The 24,266-nt window shown below is 47.0% G+C and overlaps 1 protein-coding gene across 9 annotated transcripts in view; it reads right to left on the bottom strand.

Annotated features, from left to right (window-relative positions):
• TLDC2 (TBC/LysM-associated domain containing 2) overlaps positions 1 to 24,266 on the bottom strand; it is a 115,596-nt gene that overhangs the window by 15,801 nt on the left and 75,529 nt on the right. For 5 of the 9 annotated variants that reach the window (XM_025216086.1, XM_025216080.1, XM_025216078.1 and 2 more), the window contains exons 4-5: positions 14,544 to 14,639; positions 6,588 to 6,661 (exon numbers count right to left, since the gene is read on the bottom strand). In XM_025216086.1, the coding sequence (XP_025071871.1) occupies positions 6,588 to 6,661; positions 14,544 to 14,639 (170 nt within the window). Of the gene's footprint in view, positions 1 to 2,114; positions 2,189 to 6,587; positions 6,662 to 14,543; positions 14,640 to 24,266 lie in introns of all 9 variants that reach the window. The other 4 variants (XM_025216082.1, XM_025216079.1, XM_025216085.1 and 1 more) reach the window with 2 other exon arrangements.

Here is a 24,266-nt window from a genome sequence, read left to right as displayed (position 1 = left end):
TGTGGCCATAACTGGAATGGGAATCCATCCTCAATCCAATGCTCCCTTACCAATGGAGGAACATGGCTTGAGTCCATCAGAGAGTGCACAACTCATATCCTGGACTATCTGCACACTCACACAAGCTAGAGACCTATCTAGCCACCCTGAGAATCTTTTCCTGTTAATTCTAAGCATCTGCTCCCTGTCCCTGGATCTCCACCAGCATGTTCCATCCTGCAGATGGCAAACTGAGAGCTCACCACAGCCACTGAAGTGGTTGCTCTTTCCAGCAGATGCTTCCAATGAACAAAGCAGCGTGGACTGAAAAAGGCTTTAGAGCTGTTCTCAGTGAGTGGGGGAAAGACCCCAAGCTCCAGGGCTTCCTTGGAGGAGTTTACAAGTGACAGTTAACTTGCAACTCCATTTTCATTGCATCTGCTAGTCAGCTACCTGCTGAGGCACTACAGTCATGGGGAAGAGGTGCCACAGCTACTGAAGATTCTGGGACTAATAGAGGAGGAAACAAGCTGGGAATGGAGCAACAAGCAGCCAAGTGCATGCACAGCAAAAACTAATCACAATCTCTAGGATGTATTGTTCACATTTATTCTGATGTTCTGGAATCTTGAGATACCTTCCTAACACAGGGGCATGCTGAGGTGGAAGCCATTCATGGATTCATAGATGTTAGGGTCAGAAGGGATCTCAGTAGATCATTGAATCCAACTCCCTGCCCTGGGCAGGAAACAGCGCTGGGGTCAGATGACCCCAGCTAGGTGCTTGTCCAGTCTCTTGAAAACCCCCAGGGTAGGGGAGAGCACCACTTCCCTTGGAAGCCCTTTCCAGTTTCTGGCAACCCTTATTGTGAAGAAGTTCTTCTTCATGTCCAACATAAATCTGCTCTCTATCAATTTGTGGCCATTGTTCCTAGTTACTCCAGAGGGTGCCCTAGTAAATAGAGCATCTCCTATTCTGTGCTGCCCTCCCTTGATGAATTTATAAGCAGCCACAAAATCACCTCTCAGCCTTCCCTTGCAAAGGCTGAAGAGATCTAGGTCCCTCAGTCTCTCCTCACAGGACCTTGCCTGCAGGCCTCTGACCATAAGAGTGGCCCTCCTCTGAGCCCTCTCAAGATTCTCTGCATCCCTCTTGAAGTGCGGCACCCAAAACTGGACACAGTACTCCAGCTGCAGCCTGACCAGTGCTGCACAGAGGGGAAGCATCACCTCCTTGGACCTGTTCATCATGCGTCTGCTAATGCATGATAAAGTGCAGTTAGCCTTGTTGATCACTTCATCACATTGACAACTCATGTTCATCTTGGAGTCAACTATGACTCCAAGATCCCTTTCCGCTGCTGGGCTGCTGAGGTCATCCCCCAGCCTGTAAGTATACTGATAGTTATTTTTGCCCAGGTGCAGCATTTTGCACTTGTCTTTGTTGAACTGCATCCTATTTCATTCTGTCCATTTTCCCAACCTGTCCAGATCCACCTGGATCCATTCTCTACCCATTCATCCTTCCCAGTGTTACATGGTGCATCAGCAGCCAGTCTCAGAACAGGCCTGACTCCAGGTCTGCCTGCACTGCAGTCATAGTGTGATGCAGGTCATGCAGGCATTTTTGAGATAGCTTTAAACTAACTTACTGGGATGTCACAGCATGCTGCTCAGTATAGGCTGCAAAATCCACCTGAGAAGGTGAGTGGCTAGGTGGCTAGTCTGTGCTGAACTCTATGCTATACAGTGTCAGCACATGACAGAGTAGCTGAAGGTTAGTTCAGGTTTGTCTACACAGAGTGTAAAACCTGCACTGGAGCTGCCTCTAACAGGTACCTGCCAGAGCTGGCTCTGTTAGGCCATACAGTCAGCAGGTGGCACATACAGCCTGAGACTCCTGCTGCTCAGAGGAGAGCTCCATTAGCCCATCAAGCCAATTCTGATTCTTGCCTGACCATCAGTGCTGGCTGTGGGGACATCATGTTGTGCTTGTCTCCCTGCAGAGCTGCCCTCTGTGGTACAGCAGCCATTGACTGAATGTTAAAGCCAGAAAGGCCTGGAGGATCATCTAGTTAGAATGGGCCATAGAACTTCGCTCCACATGAAGTATCTGCATCGCAAGTGGCTACATACCTGCCCCCGCCAATCACAAGCAAATCTGCATCTCCTTTCATGAAGAAGGTGTTGCTGCCTGTCCACTTGAACACCTACAGGGAGAAACAAACAACAACAGTCAAAGCATGGGCTGGGAGAATGCCGGGTGGGTTTGCTAATGTGTGGAGAAAGCTGCTCATGAGTGGCTTGCCTTGGCCCTGCTTAGACTGCTGGTGCATCCCAGCTGAAGATGTGGTCCTTGGACCACAATACTGCAGTACAGTATTGAACTGAATTGGTTTGGGAGCCTGTGCACAGTCCTTTCCAAGCTCTAAAGACTTGGTGTAAAACCCTGGATGGAGTCACTGGGCGCAGAATTTTCTCTGGCTTCTCCAATGTCAGGAGTCTGGAAAATCACAGTTTCTGGGAGGAGGGGAACAGCTCCAACTCAACTAAAAGTAATTTGAACTCTCCCTTCCCCTGCTCTGTGAAAGTGGCACTTGCCAGTTTCACCTAGCAGCTACCCACAACAGCAAAGAGAGGCGGCCTGTGGTCAAGATTCAGGTGACACCTATGCTGCATAGGTGCATCCTATTGTCAGTGGTCAGCATCCTAAATGTTGCCAATTCTCATGATTGTGTCGCATGTCTGAAGTTGCCAGTTCCTGGAATTACTTGGATACAGCCAAATTTCAGGTTTCTCAGAAGAAGAAAGCCACTAGCTTTTGTGGTTTCAGCCAGAAGTTGGGCAAACTGACCTGACTGCTCTCTAAAAACTGTGACAAAGCAATATTAAGAACAAACATTTGTTATTTTGCAAAATCTTCCAGGCCAGTCACATGATTTCTTGGGGTTTGATTCAGGTAATGATCATGTGAGATGGCTGTTGCAATGTGCCAAGTAATTGGTTGTGCATGAAACAGCCCTTGATCAGGCCCCTTTGACCATGTGCAAATGAGCCCCCAATACTGGCCTGAAAGTTGGCCTACAGTGGACAGGGAAGTTCCAGCACCAGCTCCATTCTCATTCCTGGTGGCCTAGATTTCCTTTGTTTCCTTCAGTAGTGGGGGTTCCTGTCTCCTAAAGGGTGATTGAAGAGCCTGGTCCTTAGCATTTCCTAAGCTGGAAGAGCCACTTAAATAGGAACATGCTGAAATCCACCAGGCAGTAGAATGCAGCACAAAAGGAGGGTAAAAATGCTCGAGGCTTTAATTAGATTTCTTATTCCTGAAGAAGCATGACTGCACCTGAAAGCTTGCTAAGAACTTTTTTTCCAACTACTCAGTTAGTCTAATAAGAGATATCACATCTACTCAAAGAACCTTTCTTGCATATGTTCTTAGACCAACATGGCTACAACCAAAAACCCAGGGCTTTAATTAGCTTCTTGGTTCATTAACAACTAAACTAACAGCTGATGAAGTAGTGCTCCTCACCTGGCCCCACTAAGTTACCCTGGAGTGAGTCCATTAGGTAAGGAGAAGCACCCACTGAAGCTCAGTCTGCAGCCCCCAGCCAATGCTGAGCATGGTGCCAACAGCACACAACTGACTACAAAAGAACACCTGCTTTGTTGTTGCAATCAGATAGTATGACTCTAGAGAAAGAAGCTGACCTGGAAGTGACCTGAATATCCCAACCCTCCCATATAGTCTGGAATGGTTTCAAAGGAAGAATTCATTCTCAACCAGAGTGGAGTTCTCCAAGAGGCCCTATTCAGATTACAGCTTAAAGCACCATTGCATCAATTAGAGTTAGGCCTGTGCGAATAGGGAAGTATTTGATTTGGATTCGGATTTGGCTGATTCAGAGGACAGTGATTCAATTTGGAGATTTGGAACACTGTCCTGAATCGATTCAACTGAATCAGCTTCGAAAAATTTGGCGCTAATTTGGAGAGATTCAGAGATTCGGCCATAGACTATAATGGGGAATCACTGAAATACCTACAACTTTGTCATGTTTTGGCTGATTCAGATAAAAAATGCAGGGCTCATAGCTCCTTCTGAGGGCACAAAGCTTGCCAAGTTTCAAGGAGATAGCTGGAGGCGTTTCTGGGAAACTGCACCTCAAACTGCTGAAAGCTAAACTCAGGTTGTGTGTATGTTAAAGCAGATTTAGATGAAAACAGCAGTGATGGTAGGTAGCCCCTTCTGAGGGCATGGGGCCTGCCAAGTTTCAAGGAGATAGGTGCAGGGGTTTCTGGAAAACTGCACCTCAAGCTGCTGACAAGCAAAACTCATGTCACGTGTGTGTGTTAAGGTGCAGTGGGGTGAAAACTGCAGGCATGCTAGTCTCTGCTGAGGCCATGGAGCCTGACAGATTTCAAAGAGATAGGTTGGGGGGGGTGGGGCTGGGGTTCTGGGAAACTGCACCTCAGGCTGCTGACAAGCAAAACTCGTGACATGGGTGACACTGTGTGTGTGTTAAGGCACATGCTCACTGGCGCTGGGGCCCCTACATGACACGGTAGTGTGCCCCAATGAGGTCTCCTCCTCCCCTGCAGCCTCAGCCTGGTCCCCCACTTTAAATGACTACAGTTAATAAAATAACTTAGTGAGCACTAGAATAGTAGCACCAGCAGCATCTCAGGCAGCCAAACTGTCACAGACCCTTTCTTTCCTCTTCTGCAGGATCTTCTTCTCCAGCATGTGTCTTAAGGTGTGCCCTTACTGTGTGACTGTGTATGTGTGTGTTGAGGCATGCCCTCACTGGTGCTGGGGCCTCTACACAACATGGCAGTGTGCCCCAATGAGGTCTCCTCCTCCCCTACAGACTCAGTCTGGACCACCACTTTAAATAACAACAGGTGAGCAGTGTAATGCAGCACAGTAGTACTAGAATCTCAGGCAGCCAAACTGTCACAGAATAGAGCCTTTCCTTCCTTTCCTGCAGGAGCTTCTTCTCCAGCACCCACCAGAGAACTCTCTTTGCTAGCCATAGCCCTGGGGTTTAGATGTGCCCAGGGCCCTGCATCCTTCTGGTCAGCTGACCAGAGACAGGTGCTAGGGGTGTTCATCTAAGGACATGGCACTGGCAGACAATGTTATTTGAGTCAATCTGGTATCTATCTCTTAGTAGACCAACTGAATAGTTAGAGAAATATATCTTAGCAAGCTTTCAGGTTGAAAACCCTTTTTCAGGCTAAGGAAGCACCTGCAGTTGGTGTGTGTGCTGTTCCTGGATGGAAGGAATAGTAAAGAAGCCAGAGGCTGGCATGCAATGCAAGCAGAAAAGCCAGTTAGTGAAAGTGGAAATGGAGGTGTCAGGGGGTGAGAGAGACAGACTGGGGTAGGGGGAAGGGGGATGTAGCAGGTAAAAGTGGAGAGGTACCTGGGGAGTCAGATGTCTGGCAGGTTGTAGCGTGTCATAAATCCAATGTCCATATTGAGTCCATGAGTTTCTGTACCTAGGAGGCTGATGAAGTGAAGTTCATTGGCCTGGCCAGGCCACCTGCCTTTCCAGCACGCTTCATATTAATCTTACCTGTGCTGGAAAATGTGTCTGTTTGTGTAACTAACTAATAATTTACGTCTTCTTCTTCTTCTCCTCTGATGTATGACTGTGTCTGACTTCTGTGTTGTGTTTACTGTTGAGTGTGTAACTAAAATAATATCTCTTCTTCTATGACTGTCTGACTTCTTCTGTGTTGTGTTCTATTTAATAATACCACTTCATCACATTGACAACTCATGTTCATCTTGGAGTCAACTATGACTCCAAGATCCCTTTCCGCTGCTGGGCTGCTGAGGTCATCCCCCAGCCTGTAAGTATACTGATAGTTATTTTTGCCCAGGTGCAGCATTTTGCACTTGTCTTTGTTGAACTGCATCCTATTTCATTCTGTCCATTTTCCCAACCTGTCCAGATCCACCTGGATCCATTCTCTACCCATTCATCCTTCCCAGTGTTACATGGTGCATCAGCAGCCAGTCTCAGAACAGGCCTGACTCCAGGTCTGCCTGCACTGCAGTCATAGTGTGATGCAGGTCATGCAGGCATTTTTGAGATAGCTTTAAACTAACTTACTGGGATGTCACAGCATGCTGCTCAGTATAGGCTGCAAAATCCACCTGAGAAGGTGAGTGGCTAGGTGGCTAGTCTGTGCTGAACTCTATGCTATACAGTGTCAGCACATGACAGAGTAGCTGAAGGTTAGTTCAGGTTTGTCTACACAGAGTGTAAAACCTGCACTGGAGCTGCCTCTAACAGGTACCTGCCAGAGCTGGCTCTGTTAGGCCATACAGTCAGCAGGTGGCACATACAGCCTGAGACTCCTGCTGCTCAGAGGAGAGCTCCATTAGCCCATCAAGCCAATTCTGATTCTTGCCTGACCATCAGTGCTGGCTGTGGGGACATCATGTTGTGCTTGTCTCCCTGCAGAGCTGCCCTCTGTGGTACAGCAGCCATTGACTGAATGTTAAAGCCAGAAAGGCCTGGAGGATCATCTAGTTAGAATGGGCCATAGAACTTCGCTCCACATGAAGTATCTGCATCGCAAGTGGCTACATACCTGCCCCCGCCAATCACAAGCAAATCTGCATCTCCTTTCATGAAGAAGGTGTTGCTGCCTGTCCACTTGAACACCTACAGGGAGAAACAAACAACAACAGTCAAAGCATGGGCTGGGAGAATGCCGGGTGGGTTTGCTAATGTGTGGAGAAAGCTGCTCATGAGTGGCTTGCCTTGGCCCTGCTTAGACTGCTGGTGCATCCCAGCTGAAGATGTGGTCCTTGGACCACAATACTGCAGTACAGTATTGAACTGAATTGGTTTGGGAGCCTGTGCACAGTCCTTTCCAAGCTCTAAAGACTTGGTGTAAAACCCTGGATGGAGTCACTGGGCGCAGAATTTTCTCTGGCTTCTCCAATGTCAGGAGTCTGGAAAATCACAGTTTCTGGGAGGAGGGGAACAGCTCCAACTCAACTAAAAGTAATTTGAACTCTCCCTTCCCCTGCTCTGTGAAAGTGGCACTTGCCAGTTTCACCTAGCAGCTACCCACAACAGCAAAGAGAGGCGGCCTGTGGTCAAGATTCAGGTGACACCTATGCTGCATAGGTGCATCCTATTGTCAGTGGTCAGCATCCTAAATGTTGCCAATTCTCATGATTGTGTCGCATGTCTGAAGTTGCCAGTTCCTGGAATTACTTGGATACAGCCAAATTTCAGGTTTCTCAGAAGAAGAAAGCCACTAGCTTTTGTGGTTTCAGCCAGAAGTTGGGCAAACTGACCTGACTGCTCTCTAAAAACTGTGACAAAGCAATATTAAGAACAAACATTTGTTATTTTGCAAAATCTTCCAGGCCAGTCACATGATTTCTTGGGGTTTGATTCAGGTAATGATCATGTGAGATGGCTGTTGCAATGTGCCAAGTAATTGGTTGTGCATGAAACAGCCCTTGATCAGGCCCCTTTGACCATGTGCAAATGAGCCCCCAATACTGGCCTGAAAGTTGGCCTACAGTGGACAGGGAAGTTCCAGCACCAGCTCCATTCTCATTCCTGGTGGCCTAGATTTCCTTTGTTTCCTTCAGTAGTGGGGGTTCCTGTCTCCTAAAGGGTGATTGAAGAGCCTGGTCCTTAGCATTTCCTAAGCTGGAAGAGCCACTTAAATAGGAACATGCTGAAATCCACCAGGCAGTAGAATGCAGCACAAAAGGAGGGTAAAAATGCTCGAGGCTTTAATTAGATTTCTTATTCCTGAAGAAGCATGACTGCACCTGAAAGCTTGCTAAGAACTTTTTTTCCAACTACTCAGTTAGTCTAATAAGAGATATCACATCTACTCAAAGAACCTTTCTTGCATATGTTCTTAGACCAACATGGCTACAACCAAAAACCCAGGGCTTTAATTAGCTTCTTGGTTCATTAACAACTAAACTAACAGCTGATGAAGTAGTGCTCCTCACCTGGCCCCACTAAGTTACCCTGGAGTGAGTCCATTAGGTAAGGAGAAGCACCCACTGAAGCTCAGTCTGCAGCCCCCAGCCAATGCTGAGCATGGTGCCAACAGCACACAACTGACTACAAAAGAACACCTGCTTTGTTGTTGCAATCAGATAGTATGACTCTAGAGAAAGAAGCTGACCTGGAAGTGACCTGAATATCCCAACCCTCCCATATAGTCTGGAATGGTTTCAAAGGAAGAATTCATTCTCAACCAGAGTGGAGTTCTCCAAGAGGCCCTATTCAGATTACAGCTTAAAGCACCATTGCATCAATTAGAGTTAGGCCTGTGCGAATAGGGAAGTATTTGATTTGGATTCGGATTTGGCTGATTCAGAGGACAGTGATTCAATCTGGAGATTTGGAACACTGTCCTGAATCGATTCAACTGAATCAGCTTCGAAAAATTTGGCGCTAATTTGGAGAGATTCAGAGATTCGGCCATAGACTATAATGGGGAATCACTGAAATACCTACAACTTTGTCATGTTTTGGCTGATTCAGATAAAAAATGCAGGGCTCATAGCTCCTTCTGAGGGCACAAAGCTTGCCAAGTTTCAAGGAGATAGCTGGAGGCGTTTCTGGGAAACTGCACCTCAAACTGCTGAAAGCTAAACTCAGGTTGTGTGTATGTTAAAGCAGATTTAGATGAAAACAGCAGTGATGGTAGGTAGCCCCTTCTGAGGGCATGGGGCCTGCCAAGTTTCAAGGAGATAGGTGCAGGGGTTTCTGGAAAACTGCACCTCAAGCTGCTGACAAGCAAAACTCATGTCACGTGTGTGTGTTAAGGTGCAGTGGGGTGAAAACTGCAGGCATGCTAGTCTCTGCTGAGGCCATGGAGCCTGACAGATTTCAAAGAGATAGGTTGGGGGGGGTGGGGCTGGGGTTCTGGGAAACTGCACCTCAGGCTGCTGACAAGCAAAACTCGTGACATGGGTGACACTGTGTGTGTGTTAAGGCACATGCTCACTGGCGCTGGGGCCCCTACATGACACGGTAGTGTGCCCCAATGAGGTCTCCTCCTCCCCTGCAGCCTCAGCCTGGTCCCCCACTTTAAATGACTACAGTTAATAAAATAACTTAGTGAGCACTAGAATAGTAGCACCAGCAGCATCTCAGGCAGCCAAACTGTCACAGACCCTTTCTTTCCTCTTCTGCAGGATCTTCTTCTCCAGCATGTGTCTTAAGGTGTGCCCTTACTGTGTGACTGTGTATGTGTGTGTTGAGGCATGCCCTCACTGGTGCTGGGGCCTCTACACAACATGGCAGTGTGCCCCAATGAGGTCTCCTCCTCCCCTACAGACTCAGTCTGGACCACCACTTTAAATAACAACAGGTGAGCAGTGTAATGCAGCACAGTAGTACTAGAATCTCAGGCAGCCAAACTGTCACAGAATAGAGCCTTTCCTTCCTTTCCTGCAGGAGCTTCTTCTCCAGCACCCACCAGAGAACTCTCTTTGCTAGCCATAGCCCTGGGGTTTAGATGTGCCCAGGGCCCTGCATCCTTCTGGTCAGCTGACCAGAGACAGGTGCTAGGGGTGTTCATCTAAGGACATGGCACTGGCAGACAATGTTATTTGAGTCAATCTGGTATCTATCTCTTAGTAGACCAACTGAATAGTTAGAGAAATATATCTTAGCAAGCTTTCAGGTTGAAAACCCTTTTTCAGGCTAAGGAAGCACCTGCAGTTGGTGTGTGTGCTGTTCCTGGATGGAAGGAATAGTAAAGAAGCCAGAGGCTGGCATGCAATGCAAGCAGAAAAGCCAGTTAGTGAAAGTGGAAATGGAGGTGTCAGGGGGTGAGAGAGACAGACTGGGGTAGGGGGAAGGGGGATGTAGCAGGTAAAAGTGGAGAGGTACCTGGGGAGTCAGATGTCTGGCAGGTTGTAGCGTGTCATAAATCCAATGTCCATATTGAGTCCATGAGTTTCTGTACCTAGGAGGCTGATGAAGTGAAGTTCATTGGCCTGGCCAGGCCACCTGCCTTTCCAGCACGCTTCATATTAATCTTACCTGTGCTGGAAAATGTGTCTGTTTGTGTAACTAACTAATAATTTACGTCTTCTTCTTCTTCTCCTCTGATGTATGACTGTGTCTGACTTCTGTGTTGTGTTTACTGTTGAGTGTGTAACTAAAATAATATCTCTTCTTCTATGACTGTCTGGCTTCTGTGTTGTGTTTAATAATCTGAATCTCTATATGACTTCATCTGTGTTGTCTTTAGTCTGTATGTAACTATAACTAATAGTAACTATATATAATCTCTTCTTCTATGACTGTCTGACTTCTTCTGTGTTGTGTTCTATTTAATAATACCTGACTTCTTCTTCTATGATGTATGTGTTTGAGTGTGTGTAATGTATGTGCTTCCCTTCTGTGTTGTGTTTAATAATCTGAATCTCTATATGACTTCATCTGTGTTGTCTTTAGTCTGTATGTAACTATAACTAATAGTAAGTGATGGATTACACTGCCAGGGAAAACATAGCTTTCTTTTTAAAAAGTGTTGGAAAAAAACCAAGCAAGAACAAATATAAATTGAAAGAAATGGATTGGATACAGATAAGTAGAGGGATTCTAGTTAGTAAGCTATATCCAATCCTTTCCAAGAACAGCAAGTAGCAGGAGACTGACTAGGTAGGAAGCCAAGCCAGTCCAGTACCTTTCAGATGCTGTTGCTCAGGCAGAAACAGCTCACAAAAGGCACAGAAAGCATGCAGACAGAGGCTTATATTCTGTTTCTATGTCCCTCCCACAGAGCACTGTGATTGGAAGGGGACTCAGGGAAAGATCACAGTCACTAGCCAGCTACAGATGTCAGTCTTCCCCCCCCCCACTCCCCATCCCTTTTCTCAGTTTCTGTTCCCTTGAAAGACTGCCTTCTGAATCTCTGAATCACTGAATCTTTTCCAAATTGATTCAGAGCCTCTGAATTAATTCAGAGGGTTTTTTTCTTCTTCCAATTAGATTCGGGGATTCAGCCTCCAAATCAGGCCAAATCTTCTCTGAATCAAATCCAGACTGAAGCTTCACACACCCCTAATTAGAGTCTCCCCACCATCAAAATCTGCTCTGTTTGGGAGCCCTGCTTCCACTGAGAAAAGCAGCAGGGAGAGGGAAAGGTACCATTTATGCATCAAGATCTCACTGAACAGATGAGTGGAGACTCCCTTCTGTCCTGGAAAAACACATAGCACAGAGACCTGAGCAGACACTGACAGCCTCAGGGACTCCCTACCATCCTGCTCCACATAGCTTAGACTCCTAGTTATATTCTCAGTAAAGATGGTAACTTCCTAACTGTTGCCTTCTGCTAAACACCCCTTCTCCCAGCAATGTCTGACCTAAACCAAGTAGTATTTGGGCAAATGCAGCACTTCCTTTGCTGAGACTGAAGTTTACTCCCATTCAAATCTCAGATGCATACCCACAGCAATCCTAGGATATCCCTAGGCAAGTGTCCCTTTCCCTGTGCACAACACACTGCTTCTCCTCATGCCTCCAACTTCCCCCACAGTAGACTGCCTCTTCACCCTCTCCATTCATGTGAACCCGTGCCATCCAGTTCTTAGACTGTGATTCCTCATATAACCCTAAATCAATTTTACAGAGGTTCCTAGCATGACCACAGCAAAGAACTGAATTTTTTGTGGAAAACTGGGTTTGGGGGCTTTGGACTAAATGGCATTTTCTCCAGAGTCTCTGATTTCCATGACAAGTGTTAATATGTTATGAAGAAAGAAAGAAAATGAAATCTGAAATTCTTTCTTCTAAAATGCTCCACTGTACTTCATGGGGAGTCACACTCCACGTTCTTCATGCTTCTATTCTCCTCCCTATACTGTCCCTTCTGGATGGGCTGCATCATTTCCGGTGATGTACCATGGACAGGGACTTGTCTGATACATCCTCCCTTCAAAAAGGAAGTACTGCATCTTGAGAAACATAATCTGACTAGCGAGCCTGGTCCAGAGAGGAGAATGCAACCAAACCATAGCTTCCAGGATGTACCAATGCTTAAGCCTGAAAAGATATGTTTTGGTTTCCAGCCAGGAAGCTCTCAGCTTCCATTGTAAAAACTCCAATGTTTTCTGATAGTGTTGGAGTGATCTTGAGTTATTCTCCATATAGTTCCTTAGAACTTCCTGGGCTGGGCAGGTGAGGGGGGGAGGAGTGGACATAATACCATATTAGTACTTATCCTTCCCCCATTCTCCTACCACAGAACCACACTGAAGTACAGAAAAACAACATATATCATACTCAAGAGACTGTCTGCTCATTCTAAAAACACCAGCCACTGCCAGGACAAGGCCAGAAATGTACACTTTTCTGTATTCACTGTGAGTAAGAGCAAGATTCATGATGTGGCCTGTGAGTGATGGGTAGGTGGGTGGAAGTTAAGTGCAAGAAGAGCTGTGTATTCTGGCAAAGGAGTAGGAGGAGGGAGTAAGCAGAGGAGTTCCTAGGTGCCATATTGAGATTTCCACATGAGCAACCTCAGCTCCAAATCAACAAAAGTGTTTATCTAGGCTGGGGGATTCCCAAGTTTGTATATAACCACAGAATCAATTATCCCCATTACTCCTGGTATTATCCTTATCCCTTCTTCCTCTTCCTGGACTCATGGGTTGCTTCTGGCTCCAGTCAGTCTATGGGAGAAGGAATTATTCAGCAAACCGTAGGTTAAAAACAAACAAGGAAAAAAATCTCAGCCCTGGTGCAGGTGGGGAGAGTGCGGCAGCTTTCTGCAGACAGAGCGTTAATACCAGCTTACACCAGAACTGAATACAGCCTCAGATAGATGTTTTAAGGTTTTTAGACAGCATAATTCAAGCCAGGGATTGAGACAGTGCTGCTAGCTTTCCAGGGGACACTAACTATTGTAGTTTTGACCTACATTACACACACAAAGTCACTTTAGGACTGCGTAGGAAAAAGGATGGATCATCTGACACTTGAGCCTACTCCATGGATTCCTGTACTGAGAATAACTTGATGTGCTCACTAAGGATGTGCTGTGCCTTGATAGCATAGGGCCCATCTGGCCTCACTTACTTCACCAGACCCTGACAAAACTAAGATGTGCAACTGGAAAGTTAGTGTGCTCCTTCCTGTCCTACTCAAACCAGCAGCTCACATGTTCTGTACCTTTGTGATGCTTCTAAGTGGCCCAAAGACAAGACTTCCAGGTTATCCCATAGGAAACAGCTTCAAGAGGAGTCCTGTCTCAGCCACGGCAGGATGTACAGACCCCTGGGAGTGCAAAATAACCTGATTCTGCCCATTGTTTGTAATAATGTTTAGCAATTTCCAATAATTAGATTCTAAATTATTCATTTACTTATAATGAATTCAGCAATTTAATTTCTATGTGGAGGAATTACCTCTTAGCAATTATTCCTGCTAATGGAACACTCCTGTGAAGGCAATGGCATCTTGAGGATGGGGTTAGTTCAGCAGTGATGTTGTGTGGCCATTTTTAGATAGGCTGACAGAGGAACTGGAGAAGCTCTGAGCTCAGACTGTGTATTTGTAGGTTGCCAAAGGAGGGGTCTGAATGTAATTATGTCAAGAAGTAACTCCCATTGGTTTGGTGACCCCCAGCAAACAGCCTGTGGGACCCTGCGGAGGCTTCCTTTCCTCCAGGCTCTCAGGAACAGCCACTCTGGTCAAGAAGCCTGCTTAACTACAGTAATGGACCCTGCCTGATGCAGACTAGCTTTGCTCCTACCATTCATTCAGTGTGCAGCAGAGGGCAGCTGTATTTCAGTGCAGGGGGCTTGGTGCAAAGCTGAGCAGAGCCTGGACCCAGCATGTTGCTCCCCTAATCTTAAGAGTATTTGGTGGGGAAAGGCAGGGAGAGGTCATGTCAGGGGAGGCACGTACTTAAGGATAATTCCTTTTACACTGATGAGGGGTTTGGCAGCATGCCCCCTCCTCCAGACAGGAGGTTCTTCATTACCAGGGGGCAGTGCCTCTGGGCCCCATGAATTCCCATTACTTACCCTCAGCACTGGGCAGGAATGAGCACTAAGGGATAAAGGGGGATCCTAATGGAAGTTCAAGAACTGCACAGGCCAGGCCCATTACTTGCAGAAGCTAGCCTGGTGTCCCTAGAGCTGGGAGAGCCTCCAACAGTTAGTTTCTGTCACTTCTGGTGCTATGACAGAAAACAGCTACCAGCATCAGAGAGTGAAATAAGGCCTTAGGTGAAAAGGGAAGGGATATCTCACTTCACCTTCTTGGTCTCCCCACATAGCTGAGTAGCTGACCAATCCAAAGCTGCTGCTCTGGAGCAGGAAGGGCACCGTGACACATATCTGGAGGGGAGGGGGAAGCAGAAATTCTTGGGATTTTGCCCTCTACTTCTGAGCATGAATGTACCCCACCTCCTCATGGGCCCAAGCTGTACTGGGCCTTAGCCAGCAGAGACTTCTGTTTCCACTCTTCAGTAACAGTCACTGAGAGGCACAAGCTTATTCCAGACTACACACACACAGAATATGAGCATCACCTTCACCTTTAACTCTGGGGAGAAGGAGAAGAGGAAAGTCTCCCCTGTACCATAAAAGCTGCTGCTGACTCGTATTGAGGTGGAAGAAAAGGCCCCAAACATCTGGAAGGGAAGCAGAGGAGAGAAGGTAACAGTGTTGGCAGGTTCCATGCTTGTATCATGTCTTGCCATGTTTGCTGTTTTCCATAAAGACCCAGCTTTGGCACTCGTGGAATTATAGGAGAATCATCAAGGCCAAGGATCCACTTAAGCCTAACAGCCCATAAGACCAACATGATTGAGAAATGCCATTTTTTGTAGCCACCAATAGGTAAGGGAGTGATCTGACCTCCATCATGTCTATCTTCCTTGGAATCCCCAGCTCCAGTGACTGAAGACCTATCTATACCCAAGTCAACTGGGGGTGGCCTATGGCACAAGTCTGGAGCAGAGCTCAAACTCTTTTCTCTGTAGCGTGGGCAAGATGTCTTAGCCATTCTGCTCCCATGTGCCTCACAGGAGAATTGTATATTGCAACATTTAAAAAATACCAAGCAGGCAACAACAAATCCACATTTCTAATTTTTAAAAACCTCATAATGCCAGGGGTTGGCAATACTGCAATTACTACCCACAGGCTGTGACTGAGGGGGAAGGGCTGTTAGCTCTCTGTACCTCTCTGGTATCCCATGGCCACTGTGGCAGGCTGTGTACATCCTACCTGTTCCACCAAGCACAGTGTATCCAGGCTGCCCAAGCTGCTGCATCTGTTTCAGAATCTTAGGTACCAGTAAACACTTTCACCTCATAGCCCCTGCCAACACCATGGCTCTTACCATTCCAGGGAAGAAGATTTACTGAGTGGCTGCAAGTGGTATCAACCAGGAGAAAATTCTGTGGCTGTAACCATAACTTTAGCCCAGCTGAAAAAGCACCTATGAGCCAACCAACTGGATCAAGGTCATTACCAGCATGCTTACAAGGTGCCTGGCTCTTGAGCTTTCTCCTTCACCAAGTGAAGGGCTAACTGCCGGCACCTGCAGACATTTTCTGAGGGGGTTACTGTCCTCTGCACCAGTCAGATAGTACCATAATGGTGTAATAGACTGTGGCCCCCTGTGCACACTCACATTCATGTTCCAATGTGCCACTGCTGTCAGCAGGCATCAAATGTAGGTCCTCATAATTCACTGCAGCTGGTATAGAGAATGGGGTCAGCCAAAAGAAGGTGACACAACACACAGTGAAGCCAGTGATTAGCCAGGGTTGACCCAGGAAAAGGTGTGATGAACTCCAGAGCTGCCTGGAGCAGTGCTCAAAAACCAGGCACAGGCTAAAAGTGGGAGAGGTCCTGGACAATTGGAAAAGGGCAGATATAGTGCTCATCTTTAAGAAAGGGAAGAAGGAGGATTCAGAGAACTACAGACCAGTGAGACTCACTGCAGTCCCTGGAAAGATCATGGAGTAGGTCCTCAAGGAATCAATTTCTAAGCACTTGGAGGAGGAGAAGGTGATTAGGAACAGTCATCTTCGATTCACCAAGGGCAAGTCATGAGTGAACAACCTGATCACCTTCTATGATGAGATGACTGGTTTTGTGGATGCACAGAGAGCAGTAGACTTTAGCAAGACTTGATACAGTCCACCAGAAAATTCTTGTTGGAGTAGGTCCTCAAGGAATCAATTTCTAAGCACTTGGAGGAGGAGAAGGTGATTAGGAACAGTCATCTTCGATTCACCAAGGGCAAGTCATGAGTGAACAACCTGATCACCTTCTATGATGAGATGACTGGTTTTGTGGATGCACAGAGAGCAGTAGACTTTAGCAAGACTTGATACAGTCCACCACAAAATTCTTGCAAGCAAGCTAAGAAAGTATGGGCTGGATGAATAGACTAAGATGGCTAGAAAACCGGCTGAAGCATTGGGCTTGGGAGGTAGTAATCAATGGCTCGCTGTCTAGTTGGTAGCCAGTATCAAGTGGAATGCCCCAGGGTCGGTCCTGGGGTTGGATTTGTTCAATATTTTCATCAATGATCTGGAAGATGGGATGGTGTGCACCCTCAGAGCAAGTTTGCAGATGACACCAAGCTGCAGGGAGTAGTAGATATGCTGGAGGGTAAGGCTGATGGCTAGAAAATGATATTTAGAAATTTGCTTTTAGAAACTGGCTTGTAGGTAGAGTAAATATTGCTTTAGAACCATGGTCCAGGGGAATGGCAAGGGTTAATTGGTTTCTAAAGTCAATTTGTGACAAAGATTCAAATTCTCAGCATTTTAGCAGACACTGTGTCCAAAGCTGGCAGACAAACAGGCACGTACATCCTGCGAAACTGAAAACCTGCAGAATTAGCATCAGGTCACAGTAACCAGCTGCAAAGCCTCTGGGATCTCCAGTTTTTGTGGGATACCCAAATTAAGACACCAACAAATGACCAAATGAAGATGTATGCATGTGATGTGTTTAAGAAACAAAGAATTATGCTGACAGTGTGGAATGTGGACAGTATGATGACCACAGGGAGGCCAAGCAAAGTTACCCAGAAATAAAGGGTCATCAGGAGAAAGAGAATACAAGAGTAGGGATCCAGAGGCCATCGTGGGTGGAGGATGCATCACCGGCCTGTCTTTACCGCTCCATCGGAGGTGGCATATTGGCCCTTGACCTCAAAGATGATGTCTGACATTCAAGCAAAGAGCTGCAGGGTAGGCCTATGCAAGTCGGCAGCGATCCAATCCAGCTTCAGATCCGGCCGCTTCGGATGGCCATGATCCGATCCGGAGCTCCGGACCCGGTTTCCACCTCAATCCGGCCATAGGGTATAATGTGGAATCAATGAAATATTTATAACTTGGTTGTTTTTTGTCCTATTTGGATGAAACTTGCAGGGATGGTAGCCTCTGCTAAGAGCATGAAACCTACCAATTTTCAAGACGCTCAGTACAGGGGTTTGGGGGGAATTGTACCCCAAATGTTTGAAAGCCAAACTCATGTCACGGTTGTGTGTTGCACCACGGGGGGGTGAAAACTGCAGGGATGGTAGCTCTTACTGAGGCCACAAAGCCTGCTGAGTTTCAAGGAGATCGGTGTAGGGGCTTGGGGGGAACTGCCCCTCAAGCTGTGGCAAGCAAAACTTATTCCATAGGTGACACTGCGTGTGTTAAGGCGCAGCGGGGTAACAGCTGCAGGGATGGTGACCCCTCCTGTGATGCCTGCCAGCTGACGAGGAGATTGGTGCAGGGGAGTCTGGGGCCCTGTACCCCTAGCTGCTGACGGGCAAAACTCGGGCCAAGACTATGTCTGTCTTGGGGCAGTTGTTTGTCTGTATCGAGTCTTTCCTCTCCCTAGTCTGGTTTTGTTGGTGTTAATTGATGCTCGTTAAGTCCTTATGTAGTAGCTAGGTCCTGTGTCTTGAGCTGGTCCCTGAGTGCCTGGTCCCTGAGTGAATCATGATTGATTGGTAACTGGTAACACAGTACCTTAGCAGCCAGGCCTGCAGTAGTGTCTCCCCGCACCAAGACAGTCAGTCCCACGGCACCCATGGCACCATTTTGTTTGTCTGCAGCTTGAGGGGCAGTTGCCCCCAACTTAGCAGCCAGGCCTGCAGTAGTGTCTCCCCGCACCAAGACAGTCAGTCCCACGGCACCCATGGCACCATTTTGTTTGTCTGCAGCTTGAGGGGCAGTTGCCCCCAACTCCCTGCATCGATCTTCTTGAAACTTGGCAGACTTTGTGGCCTCAGTAAGAGCTACCACCTCTGCAGTTTTGACCCCCCTGTAGTGTAATACATAGACATGACATGAGTTTTGCTTTCAAGAAATTGGGGTGCTGTTCCCCCCCAAACTCCTGCACCAATCTTCTTGAAACTTGTCAGGCTTCATCCTTGCTGTAGAGTCTACCAACTCGGAAAATTTCATTCAAAGGGGACAAAAAACAACAAAGTTATAGATATTTTATTGTTTCCCCATTATACCCCATTGCCGGATCTCCGAGGCGGCTCTGAAGCTCTTTGGGAGCTCCGAACCCCTTGGGGAAGCTTAACGAGGCCAGTGCTTCAACCCGGATGTGCTGCTTCCGACCCTGAAGAGTCCAGAGCTTCCCCAGGTCCGAAGCTCTGTCCAAAGCCTCGCACAGCCCTACTACAGGATGGCGATCACATACCATCTCCAAAGAGGATGGAGCTAGACTGTTCCTAGCAGTGGCAAATGACAGAACAAGAAGCAGTGGTCTCAAGGTGCAGTAAAGGAAGTTTAGGAAAGATATTAGGAACAACTTTCTGACAAGGAGAGTAGTAAAATACTGGAATAGGTTACCCAAAGTGGTTATGGAATCCTTGGAGGTTTTTAAGACCCAGCAACACAAAGCCTTGCCTGGAGTGATATAGTTGGGGATAGTCCTGCTTTGAGCAGGGGGTTGGAGTAGATGACCTCTTGAGGTCCCTTCCGACCCTGGCTTTCTATGATTCTGACTAAAAAGGCCCTGAAGAATTCAGAGTAAGTCCGTTCCGCACCTCTCTCAGGTTATCCCTAGAACCAACCATATTGCGGGAATTACTAATAATGAGCAACTCGTGAAAAGGGGGCACATGTCACTCCCTTGACTACAAAACAGACTGCACACACAAGTTTGACAGTCCCCACCTTGCAATGCCAGCTTTCTGTCACCCACTATACCAACTACACCACTACACCCAGAGTGCACAGCTGTCAGCAAAGAGGACACTTTGGTAAAAGCATGGCTGAGAGGCACAGTTCAGTTTACCCTGTGTACGGCATTGCTAAGGAGTGTGCCCAGCAAAACAGGAATAAGGGGTCAGAGCTGCCAGATGGCTTGTTCCTATGGCTCCAACGTGTGTAGCGGGCAGAGCTGCTAATGCCATTCACAGTGACCCATTCCATGCATCTCTAACACTGATTTCCAGCCCCACTCTGAGTGCCCATGGCAGTGTGTGGCTGCTCTGAGATAATCCCGCTCACCCAGCTTTTGAACAAGTGCTGGATATGTGGCATGGCCCCATCCCAGTGAAACCATTACTTGGCCCAGAGACCCTAGTTAACTTTTCTGCCTCAGTAAGCCTCTGGGCTCTGTTGCAGGTTGATGAGGGGCTGATAAGGTGTAAAGTTGTTCATTTGAAGGGGATTCTGACCTGCCATGGTAGGAGGCATGGCCTAACCCAAGCACCTGAACACTGAACCTGCCCTGGCTATGATGACAAGTCATAGGTTCTAATACTTATTTTGTACCCTTGGGGCAGGGGGTATCTGGAAAATAAGCATCCTTAGGGGCAGGATCATGTCACTGGGAGAGGGGTTGGATGTTTCCTGAAATGGGGAAGGATGCTTAGTAGACAACTTGGAGCAGAGAAGAATGTCTGGCAACAGCACAAGTCCAGGGACTGGCAAAGAACTTTGGAGAAGGCAGGTTATTTGGAAAACGGGGTGAAGGGAGATTGGCCAGATGGGAACCCAGGGAATATTGTGAGGTCAGGCTGAGAAGAGTGTGATGGGGCAACAGGAAGCAGGGGTATGGTGTGCTGTGCTCTTTTGAGGAGGACAGATTGCAGGAGGTTTAGGGGAAGAGAAGGCTGTTTGTGGGATGGGAGCCCAGGAAGTATGGAGTTAAAAGGAGCTGGCTGGGACTCCTGGGCAGTAGGTGGAGGACAGAAAAGTGAGGATACATAGAAGGAAGAACCTATTTTTTATGCAGCAGTGTAATCAGCTTGCAAAAACAGGGTTTTAAAAATACTTAAAGCAAAGCATGTGTAGGAAGATGACCTCAGGAGGCAAAGGCAGGGCTGGATCAGAACAAGCAAAAATTGTTGCTGAGGCAGAGACTTTTCTGCTTCTATTTGTTTTGGAAGGGACTGCTCCAGTCATGGGAGCATGGGGTCCAGCAAACAGGCACCAGGATGCTGATACACTTCGGTTCAAGCTATGCTTGCTCCCTCCCAACTACAGCTGCTCATCTCTGTTGTGCCTGGTCTGTCTGTACAGGGTGTTGAGGCCAGGGGCAGCTACTCTGGGTCCCTGGGGCTGCTGGATGGTGTCATCTTCTCCCTTTTTCTTCCAATGCAAATTGAGAAGAGGAAGTTCCAGCACATCAGGCCTCTACAGAACAGTCAGCAAGGTTTCCTGCTTGGCCTGTTGGGCTCTGGGGCACATCCTGTGCCAAACAGCCCAGAACTGAGGTGTATGCTGACCCTTGACTCTCCTCTGGGTCTCAATCCATCACCCAATCATGGCATGGCCCATCAGCACGCTGAACAACAGGGACACTGCTTTTTACTATTAGGGAACTTGTATTGATACCCATTTTCAAGGGGCCTAAGCTAAGCTGCAGAAGTCTTGCTATACAGAAGGCCCAGAGCCTGTTTCTGAGTGACCACAGTGTGAACCTTTGCAGATGTGACAACTAACTTGGTAATCAAGTAAAGAAAGGTATCAAACTATTAAACAAAGCACAAGGCCTGAAAGCAGATAAGGAAAGACCATACATTAAATAATCCATGTACACTATATCATAACTTTATCTTAAAATAGTTGTAGCATTGGTTATTTTTACAAATTATTTAAGTATGTTAACAAATATATATCTATGATAGCAGAACAACTTCTAATACATTTGGTTAAATCAAAAACAGCTTTGTGAGAGAAGGTCATAGAGGAGAAACAGAAACAGCATTCCACAATGGGGAAGGAAAGATGAGAAATTCCCTTTTTTCCCAAGGATATAAATTCAAATGAATTGACATCTTCCAAGTCCACAAGAGATTTGGTTCAGTCTAGTTCCAAAAAATTCAGTGAAACAAAGATATTTAAATAAAACCAATCAGAGATCATTTATTATAATATTAAAACCAGCCATCTATATGTATTGAGCATAAATAAATATTGGGCTGAAGGAAAATTTAGAGAGCTTGGCAAATTCAAGAAGATCTGTTGCTAATCTGTGTGCCAGCCTCCTCTCACGTCTCAAGTCTCCCCAGCTAGTATAGGTGAGAACCTGTTTTGCTGTTGCAGGTAGCCAGATAGATTTTGGTATACATGTTTGTTTTCATGTTTTAAGGTGCAAGCAAATAAAAGATTGGGCTGTAGACATGTTTTTGCCTCTTTTCAGTAGCCTACCCAGACAGTTACCTGTAATCTGTATAACACTTGTCAAGAGTGGGTAAAGTTTGGGGCATCAGGGTAGGAGAGGAATTAGGGGCCTAAAACTCAGCTAGTGTCACTCACTCCTCCTCTGTACCAAAGCCCAACCTCAGAGCCTATACAGAGCTCTCCAGCTAAGCATGGGCAAAATACAGCCCGCAGGATGGATCCAGATTGCCAAATTATTTTACCCAGCCCATGACTGCTCCTGAAGGAGAACTGTATCCAGGTGGTGGCTGCCCTGTCTTTCCATGCCTCTTGTCCTTCTCCCTTTCCTATGCTAGCCAGCTGTAGCAGCAGCAGCCACTCCACTCCCCTTCCCAGACCACCCACTTGTTCTGACCCTGCACTCAGTGAGTCAAGCTCAGGTAAATTCTCCCCACTAGCAGGGGAAGGGGTGCAGGTGGGGAAGAGGGCCAGGAGCCATGGGTTATTTGAGTTCTGCTGGGCCAGGGCCTGGTAGGGGCACAGGCCCCAGTGCTACCCTGTGTTCCTATGCGCTGCTTTGGGCTGTGCTATGTGGACACAACTGGAGCAGCTGGCAACTCAGGGACTTGGGATGGGGGAGGGGATCAGAGAAGGAGGGGGCCAGGAACTGCTGGTCATCCAGACCAGGCTGGGCCAGTGTTGCACTGTGTTTCCCCGCTTTCCCTGCACCCCATCCCCAAGTCCCCCACACGTGGCCGGGTTGGGCAGGAGCCACATCAGCTGTACCCACATGGCCTGAGCTGGTGTGCAGAAATACAGCATGGCACCAACCTGGCCTCAGGCTAGGGACTCGGGGCAAGTAAGGGTGTGCAGAGAGAAAGGGGGAACAAAGTTTAGATGACATGGCTCATGACAGCTTACCCAAAGTCCCTAAGTGGCCCTTCAGCCCAAATTGCCCACCCCTGTTCTACAGGATAACTGATTTCCTACATATGGGCAAAGCAGTGACCTTACTTTATCTGTATTTAATCAAAGCCCTTGACACTTTGTCTCATAGGAAAGGTCTGGCCAAAATGGAGAGGCTGGGGCTCAGAGCTAGTCATGAGGTAGATAAGGAGCTGGCTCAAAAGAAAGATGACAGCAGGTTATTTTGAAAGGAAAATTATCTGACTGGAGCATGGTTACCAGTGGTGTTCTGAAGGGATTGATTTTAGGACCTCCTCTGTTTAATAATTTTATTAGTGACCTTGGTATTAGAACTAGATGTATCCCAATAAAATTTGAAACTGACACTAAGCTGCAAGGTATTGTCAATTCAGGAGAGGACTGGATTATTATATGGAAGATTTAGATAATGTTGTTATAAGGAGTACAATAAATGGTATAAAGTTTAACAATAGGAAGTGCAAAATCATGAACTTAGGGACTAATAACAAGGACTTTGGCTATAAGAAGTGGTACACAGACAACCAAGGAAGAGAGGGACCTGTAATGTCAGTCAACAATAGGATGACCATGAGCTGTCAGTGTGATGCAGCTGTAGGAAGTATTAGGCAGGGTATTTTCAGTAGAAATAAGGAAGTGTATATATCACTCTACAAAGTATTATTAAAACCCCAGGTTGGAATTTAGAAGCAACTATCATGTTGGCAATCCCATGCTTCAAGTCTGTTGCTGATTGTCTGTCAGGCCAGAAAGAATTTCTCCCTCATGCAAGGGACAGGCTTTTGGACTTTATTTTTCTGTCTTCTTCTGAAGTACTTGACATTGGCCAGGCTATGATAGGGGGATAGGGATGGACTGGAGAGTGCTGATGCTTGTGCTGGTACTTAAACAACTCAGAAGTTCCTGGCTGGAGGTTCTCAACAATAGCCAAATCTGAGGACAGAACAGGATTTTTCCTGTAAGTCAGAGTAGCACGCTGTGTGGAGAGGGATGGAGACTGCCTTCTTCTGGCTAATATATACTCAGAAGATCCCATGCTACTTCCTCTCCCATTACAATGTGTTATGTCTCAGCTCTGTGTTCTTGGGGAACCCTGGCACGGGATGCAGCCTGTCTGACTCACAAAGGACTCACCCTCCCCCCCACTCCTCTATCTAAACGAAACTGATTAAGATGCAGTGAGAGACACACCTAAGACCCTCCAGATAAGGGTGACCAGAGTGAAACAATTGCCCTAGGTCTCATTTGCATCCGAGATGGAACCAGATGACCATTCATTTACATGAGAGATGGAGAACAGAAAGCCTGAAGCAGAGACTGCAGTGAATTCTGGGATCAGAGAAGCAGGGGAGCACTGCATGATGGGGAATCTGTGCTCCAAATGCTAATCAACCCACATTTACACACACCCAGCTCAGCATTTATCAGACCAGTTCTAATCTGGATTTACAAAGGACTTTCCCCCCCGACACACACACACACACACACCTCTAAGTTTAACAGGCATCTCAGGCTGTACATTCCCCGGTCCCACTATGGAAGGCTTATTTAAACTTGATTGACTAAAGCTCAGTTGCCGGGTTAGGGAATGCTGAGTCAAGAGACCGAGTCAGAGGGGGTATGGGCAACATTTGAACAATGGTTAAGGGTTCATCACAGCGTCTAACCCATTGGAGCCCTAACCACAGGTGTTGTCATACTTTTCCCAGGACGACTGGTGGAAGTCCT

The sequence above is a fragment of the Alligator sinensis genome, unplaced genomic scaffold (assembly GCF_000455745.1).
Source record: "Alligator sinensis unplaced genomic scaffold, ASM45574v1 scaffold398_1, whole genome shotgun sequence".
In the NCBI taxonomy this organism is placed as follows: Eukaryota; Metazoa; Chordata; order Crocodylia; family Alligatoridae; genus Alligator; species Alligator sinensis.
Note: the sequence above shows the minus strand (reverse complement) of the source record. Positions and strands in the feature narration are given on the sequence as shown.